The sequence below is a fragment of the Neophocaena asiaeorientalis genome, unplaced genomic scaffold (genome assembly GCF_003031525.2).
Source record: "Neophocaena asiaeorientalis asiaeorientalis breed wild unplaced genomic scaffold, Neophocaena_asiaeorientalis_V1.1 scaffold150, whole genome shotgun sequence".
NCBI classification, from domain to species: domain Eukaryota; kingdom Metazoa; phylum Chordata; class Mammalia; order Artiodactyla; family Phocoenidae; genus Neophocaena; species Neophocaena asiaeorientalis.
The window spans coordinates 8,956,154-8,964,094 of NW_020176571.1; the positions used below are offsets into that span (position 1 = coordinate 8,956,154).

The following is a 7,941-nucleotide window of genomic DNA, read 5'->3' on the forward strand; positions in this document are numbered from 1 at the left end:
TATTTTATCTGATATGATTATTGCTACTTCAACTTTCTTCTGATTTCCATTTGCATGGAATATCTTTTTCCATCCCTTCACTTTCAGTCTGTATGTGTCCCTAGGTCTGAAGTGGGTCTCTTGTAGACAGCATATATATGGGTCTTGTTTTTGTATCCATTCAGTCAGTCTGTGTCTTTTGGTTGGGGCATTTAATCCATTTGCATTCAAGGTTATTATTGATATGTATGTTCCTATTACCATTTACTTAATTGTTTTGGGTTTGTTTTTGTGGGTCTTTTTCTTCTCTTGTGTTTCCCGCTTAGAGAAGTTTCTTTAGCATTTGTTGTAAAGCAGGTTTGGTGGTGCTGAATTCTCTTAGCTTTTGTTTGTCTGAAAAGCTTTTGACTTCTCCATCAAATCTGAATGAGATCCTTGCTGGGTAGAGTAATCTTGGTTGTAGGTTTTTCTCTTTCATCACTTTAAGTATATCCTGCCACTCCCTTCTGGCCTGCAGAGTTTCCACTGAAAAATCAGCTGATAACCTTATGGGGATTCCTTTGTATGTTATTTTTTGTTTTTCCCTTGCTGCTTTTAATAATTTTTCTTTGAATTTAATTTTTGTTTGTTGGATTAATATGTGTCTTGGTGTGTTTTTCCTAGGGTTTATCCTGTATGGGACTCTCTGTGTTTCCTGGACTTGGGTGACTATTTCCTTTCCCGTGTTAGGGAAGTTTTCAACTCTAATCTCTTCAAGTATTTTCTCAGACCCTTTCTTTTGCTCTCCTTCTTCTGGGACCCCTATAATTAGAATGTTGGTGCATTTAGTGTTGTCCCAGAGGTCTCTGAGATTGTCTTCAATTCTTTTCATTCTTTTTCTTTATTCTGCTCCTCGGCAGTTACTTCCACCATTCTGTCTTCCAGCTCACTTACTTATTCTTCTGCCTCAGTTATTCTGTTATTGATTCCTTCTAGTGTATTTTTCATTTCAGCTATCATGTTGTTCATCTCTGTTTGTTTGTTCTTTAGTTCTTCTAGATCTTTGGTAAACATTTCTTATATTTTCTCAGTCTGTGCCTCCATTCTATTTCCAAGATTCTGGATCACCTTTACTATCATTACTCTGAATTCTTTTTCAGGTAGATTGCCTATTTCCTCTTCATTTATTTGGTCCTGTAGGTTTTTTACCTTGCTCCTTCATCTGTGAGAATGGGATTGTGTTCCTGTCTTATTGGTTGTTTGGCCTGAGGCTTCCAACACTGGAGTTTATTGGCTCTTGGGTAGAGCTGGGTCTTGGTGCTGAGATGAGGAACTCTGTGAGACCTCACTCTGATGAGTATTCCCTGGGCTCTGAGGTTCTCTGTCAGTCCAGTGGTTCGGACTCGGAGCTCCCACCGCAGGAGCTTCCCCCCGACCCTGGGCTCATGATGCCTGGGGTGGCAGAAAAGAAAAAAAGAACAATAACAAAGTGAAAAATAAAATCAGACTAGGAAACAAACAGATATATTAGGAAGAAAATAAAAATAAAAATATAGAGGAATCAACAACCAGAAGGTACATCAGTACCACAATAGTAAAACAAAAGAGGAGGAGGGGAAAAAAAAGGGAGCAGGGAAGAACTTGGCTCTGGAGGGTGGGGTCTAAGCAAGGGTGAGGTTTGGGTGGTGGGTGGGGCCAGTGCTCAGGACCCACAGGGCTGGAAAAGGCCCTGGGGGCTGTGGGGGGTGGTGCTTAGGCTCAAGGAACAGAAGGGGCCCAGGCGTGCCCCCCCACCCCTGGTCTCAGAAGGCAGGACATCTCACCTGGGAGCCTAGAAGGCTTCCTGGGCTTGAGTGAGTGAGGCAAATGCCCTGCTTTCTTCTCCTGCTCCTGCAGTCTAGGAGGGCCTCTCCTGCCTGCCTCTCCTGATCTCCCTGGTCTCAGGGTCACTGATCCTATCTGGCCTCCACTTCTCCTCCCTCCTCAGTCCCTCTATATCTTACCGGTTCACTTTGAGGTTCCTCCTATCCCCTGGGCCTCAGAGTCCCTCACCAGCAGCTGACAGGCGCCCTAGTTGTGGGGAGATGCTAACTCTGCATCTTCCCACACCACCATCTTGACTCCACCCTGTAGCTTTAAATTAAGTCTTGAAAGAATTACTATAAGTCTTCAGACTTTGTTCTTTTTCAAAATTCTTTTGACAATTCTGTTTACTTAGAATCAGCTCGTCAAATCCCTACCAAAAAAAGCCATCTAGAATTTTGATTCAGATTGCAAATGAATCTATAAATCGATTTGGCAAGAACTGACATCTTAATGATGTTGAATCTTCCAATCCATGAACATGGTATACCTCTCCATTTTCGAGATCTCCTTTAATTTTTCATTGCAGGGTTTTGTAATATCAGTGTGTAGGTCTTATACATATTTTGTGACATTTTCTCTAAGTTTTTTATGTTGATGCAGTTGTAAATTTTGTATTTTTTATTCCACTGTCCAGTTCATTGCAAATGTATAGAAATACAATTGATATTTATATGTTGACCATGTATCTTGCAACCCTGCTAAATTCACTTGATGGTTTTATTAGTTTTTGGTTCTAAGCTTCCTTAAGATTTTCTAGGTACACCATGTCATCTGCAGATTAAGACCCTTTTATTTATTCCTCTCCAGTTCCTGTGCCTTTTATTTCCTTTGGTTGACTTATTGCAGTGGCTAGGACCTCTAGTACAACTTTGAATAGAAGTGGTGAGAATGGGCATCCTGCCTTATTCCTGATCTTAGGGAGAAAAGTGTCTTTCACCACTAGCTGTGATGTTAGCTGTTGGGTTTTCACAGATGCCCTTTATCAGACTGAAGAAGTTTCCTTCTGTTCCTAATTTGCTGAAATTTTCATAATTTGTCGAATGCTTTTTCTGTGTCGGTTGAAATGATTATATGATTTTTAACATTTATTATATTGAAGTGACAAATTACTTTGGTTTTCAGATGCTGAAAAAGCTTACATCCTTGAGATAAACCCCACTTGGTAATGATATACTATCCTTTTTGTATATTTCTGGATTTGATTTGCTAATATTTTGGATCCATTGCTGGCAGTTGACCGACCAGGTGGGCAAATAGGATGCCCCATACACATAAGGTATTTAGAACGACTTTGAGCCCCTTCTATAGATGTCTAATGTCATAGTAAAGCCTGCACTTACACCCACAAATAATCTCACCTCCTTTTTCACCTGCCCTTTGAAAGGTACTGCCACCAGAGACAGTATATGAATATGTGGAGCAAGGTTTGAAGTATGAGTTTAAGAGTCAACAGTGAGTTCCTTAGGGCAGGGACTTTATCACATTCATTCTATCAGTGCAAGATTAAATCGAACTGGTGTTACAGAGACCCAGAATTATGGTGGCTTATACAGAATGGAAATTTTTTTTTTACCTTTTTTTAAAAAAAATATTTATTTATTTAGTTAGTTAGTTGGTTGCACCGGGTCTTAGTTCTGGCAGGCAGGCTTCTTAATTGAGGCTCACGGGCTCCTTAGTTGAGGCATGCGAACTCTTAGTTGCAGCATGAATGTGGGATCTAGTTCCCTGACCAGGGATTGAACCCAGGCCCCCTGCATTGGGAGTGTGGAGTCTTAACCACTGCTCCACCAGGGGAAGTCTCTACCTTGTTTGTTTCTTTTAAATTAATTTTTATTGGAGTCTAGTTGATTTACAGTGTTGTGTTTCTGCTGTACAGCAAAGTGAATCAGTTATACATATACATATATTCACTCTTTTTTAGGTTCTTTTTCCATATAGGTCATTACAGAGTATTGAACAGAGTTTCCTGGGCCATACAGTCAAAATGGAAATTTGTTGTTCTCTCCTACACCTGGTACGACTCTCATGGGGAAAAAGCCTCATGGACCCAGACTTCTTCTAGTTCACTGCTCTGCCGACCCACAGATTATGAGCTTAGTTATTCTCGTGGTCCATGGGGGCTGCACCTGCATTTCAGCAGCAGCAGAGGGAGGGAAGGGCCAAAGGAGGAGAGAAGGAGCATGCCAGCTAACCTTTAGGAAGGCGCCCGGAAGCTCTGTGAGAGACTTCCTCCTATACATGCCGCTGACTAGTACTTAGACATGTGGTCACAGCAAGGCCAGGGTTTTGAGGCAAGAGTCACGGGGAATAAATAGTCATTCTCTGTCTATTGGAAAATCTAATAGTTTTTTCATTTAAATGGCTCCTCTGGAAGTTCCTGAAACAAAGTTATTTGCAACATTCCTCCTTCTGGGCCTGAGTTTCCTGGAATAGTAAAGTCATGTTAACAAAGAGAGTGGAAAAGAAAAGTCATGTTAATGTACACGGTAAGCCGTGGGTGTAAATAGTTTTGGTTCTTAATGTCTATATCGCTAGGACTTTGCATGGCACACGGTAGTACTCGATAAATGTCTGTTGACTCTGTATGTTGTATTTATGCTTCCTTGTTAGAGTCTACATGCCAAAATAGAAACAGGGAAGGTGAATATGTTCCCGATTGTCAAAATGGTAAGATTCAGAATTGCATTAGATGCTGACATTGCCTAAAGTCATGTCAGAAATGCTGGAGTAAGTGCGTACCTGGGGTTCACGGGCACATCCTTAGGTAGGGGTAGGGGTCAGGAGCGGTATTTTCTGAGCAAAGGGCGGGGCATGAGAAGCAGGCATTGCCCATTTTATTACACTCTTCCAGGTATTAAAGTCTTAGCTGCACCAAATTGAGACTTTACTTGCAGCAATCAGAAAGAATGGGAAAAGATTTAAAAGGCAATAACTTTTCCATCACGTGATTTGATGCTCTTTAATGTCATGCCATGTACCAACTAAAATCTCGTGTGCCCCTAATGGTACACTCTCTCAATTAAATACAGTAAAAGGAAGATGCTGGACTGAGGAAATCTGGGTTTTAGTCTTGGTTCTGTCACTGTGAGATCTTGGAGGTCGCTCAACCCTAAGTTTCCTCTTCTGTGGTTTTTTCCCTCTGGGACTGTCATGGAATTGACTCTTGGAAGACATGCTCTAAACATGTTTGAACAGCGTGCTTGAATTCAGTGTGCTCACCTAAGCATTCAGCATGACATGGCTTCGGACAGAAGCTCTGGACACATTAAACGTGGCCTCAGCTGGATGTGGAAGTGTGTAAGGAAGTGTATGCCATTGAACAAGAACCTTGCTAAGATGGTTGTAAAAGCTGTCTAATCAGGTGTCAGTCCGGCCGTAGGGGAGGGGATGGGTTGATTGTCAAGGGCCTTAGGCACGATAAGGTAGAGCCTTGGAGGCCATTTCAGATAAACTCTGACTCGGGAGTCTGTCTAGTCTGGTAGAGTCCGGGGCTGGGGGCCGGGAGTGCCGCCGCCAAGCGAAACGTGATGACGCGAGAAGGTTCTGAATTCTGGTGCAGGCTGTTCCATGGGCTGTGCTGGCCCACGAGTGGGTCCCAGCTGGCTCCCACAGTCTCGCAGAGGGCGGAGTGTTCCTAGGTGCTGGACTGAATTGCCATCCTGAGAAGGCTGGCGCCGACTGTGAGGAAGACGATCGTTTCCTGCCTCACCACCTCCAAAGTGCTGAGTGCCTGAACAGGCTTGCAGAGAGCCCTCTGAAGGTAGAAACTGTTTCCACCTTGTCTGGAGCTTCCCATTCAGATGGATTATTTTCCTCCCTGCGCACCCCAGCCCTTCACCAGCTGTCTTTCGTTGTCCCCTCGGCATTTCAAAACAAGTGATGGGAGAACCAACGGACAAAAATAAGCCCTGAGTTCCTGTAACAAAACCCCTGCTCCTCAGCACCGTCCCTCTCTCCCCACACGCACAACGTCAAAATAGAATTGGTTATTTTGTTTTCGGGGGGTGCCCTGGCTTGGGTCTCTTATATGTTAGAGTGTTTGTTTTGTTTTTGTCTTTATCACGCCGTTTTCGGAGCCTCTGCGGTAACTCGCGTTGAGGGCCAGTGCTTGGCTGGGTGCCGGGGTTGGGAAGGGCTGTGCTCCTGGGAGTACAAGACGGAAGGGTTGAGGTGCCATTTGAGCTTTGGGACAGAAGCATGAGTCTTGCGGTGTGACTGTCTCCTCCCTGGTTGCGGAAGGAAACAACTGGGGAGGGAGTGGATGCGGGTCCATGCAGAGGAGGGGTGTGGGCATCCGACACGCTGGTGGTTCCCTCCTCCTCCGGTTCTCATCCAGATGATAGGTACCAAAGAACCTCGCCAGGGGAGGAAAAGAGGCCACAGAAGGGGAGCCCAGAGCCTCCAGTTTGCTTGACTCGGGGGAGGGTGCCCGAAGCAGTCCTCCGTCTGCCCCGCATGGTATATAGACTTGACTTGGTTGGCATCTGTGGTCCTGGCGGGGAGTGCCACCCCCTCCAGGCAGCTCTCCCGGAGTGACTGCGGTCTGCAGCCTCCAGGGAGGAGGGAGGACAAAGCCGAGTCCTGAGCACGTCGTCATCTCATTTCGTCCTCACAGCAACCTTGCAAGTCTGCCATCCGTTCCCTGATTTTTGCAGATGAAAGACCTGAGACAGAAAGCATACATATTAGCAGCTCAAGTGGCAGAACTGGAGTCAAACCTTGGTCTGCCTGATTTCTGAGCCCAGGATTCTTTCCTATAGAGAGAAAGAGCTAGAAATCCTAGGGTCTCAACAAGGACTAGATGGCTCACGTTCCCAGAAGGCAGAGCTGGAGGCCGTCATCCCAGTGTCCCTCTGCAGAGGGTTCTGGGGCAGCAGCCGGTCAGGCCGTGTCCTGGAAGGTTTTTATGCCCAGCGATTCCGCTTCCTGCAAAGCTGGTCGCCCCCCCCACCTGGCCCGTGGGCTCCGCACCTCGTGCCCATCCCCCAGCCTTGTGACGGGACTTGTTTCCTGTGGGTTGAATGTGTCTCACTTCTCTCCCTCCTGCAGATGGATCTGTCTGTAGAAACCCTCTTTAGCTTCATGCAGGAGCGCCAGAAAAGATACGCCAAATACGCCGAGCAGATCCAGAAGGTCAACGAGATGTCGGCCATCCTGCGCCGTATCCAGATGGGCATCGACCAGACAGTGCCGCTGCTGGAGCGGCTTAACAGCCTGCTGCCCGAGGCCGAGCGCCTGGAGCCCTTCAGCATGAAGCCCGACCGCGAGCTCAGGCTGTAGCTGCCTCCCCCCACCGGCTGCGGTCGGGGGACCGCCAGGGCCCCGGGGCGCCTGGAACCAAAGGCGTCGGAGGTGACCGAAGGCCACTGGGGGTGTTGACGCTCCCTGAGGGCACGGGAAGCAGTCCAGCCGCCCTGGAGACTGCGATGCCCCAGCCCTTCCCTTGACACGCTCTCCCTCTGCAAAGCCAGCAAACCTACTCTCAGTGGTCACCGAAGTTGCAATGTTTCAACATTAGGGATTCTTTACAGAACTCTGCCTTGGGACTTATTTTTATTTTGCGTAGTTTTTTTTTAATTGACAGTGTATATTATCTAGTCTAGCTTGCAGACTGAAAATATGAAGAGAAGGGGAGAAATATTTTAAGAAGCTCTGTGTCCTTGACGCCTTCGTGAAATTTTTCTCAGTAGGCTGTCTTGTGGGTTGTAAACATAAAGAACTAATTTAATCCAGGTGTGTGCGTTGTGTTTCCATCGTAGCAAGTCTTTATCTGGCCTGGCACTGCTGCTGTGTCGGCTAAGGGTGCCCCTCCTGTGTCGTCATCGGAAACTGAAGACTCCCTTTCCACAGCCTGGTCGGGTTCATCTCCCACTGATAGCTGGTTTCCTTGATGCAGATACAGTTTAGGTTTCTTCTTATTACATCAGCGCTGGCAGGACTCCAGTTTTTGAGGCAGGTTTTAGTCCACATTTGCTTTTACTAGCTTTGCAGACTCGTGGAGCAGAGCGGAGAGCGCTCACCCAGCAGGCGTCCACGGAGCCCACTGGATGGGCCAGGCATTGTGCCGGGGATACAAAAAAGGCTGAAGAGGAAGAACTCCAAGTGCTGCTGAATTTC

General features: G+C 46.3%; 1 protein-coding gene across 2 annotated transcripts in view; it reads left to right on the forward strand.

Moving 5' to 3' along the window:
• The window catches only part of BORCS5 (BLOC-1 related complex subunit 5), a 92,125-nt gene extending 84,569 nt beyond the window's left edge, over window positions 1-7,556 (forward strand). For both annotated transcript variants that reach the window (XM_024733503.1, XM_024733502.1), the window contains exon 4: window positions 6,874-7,556. In XM_024733503.1, coding sequence (XP_024589271.1) covers window positions 6,874-7,104 — 231 coding nt within the window. In that variant the 3' untranslated portion in view covers window positions 7,105-7,556. The remainder of the gene's footprint in view (window positions 1-6,873) is intronic.
• The last annotated feature ends 385 nt before the right edge of the window (window positions 7,557-7,941 follow it).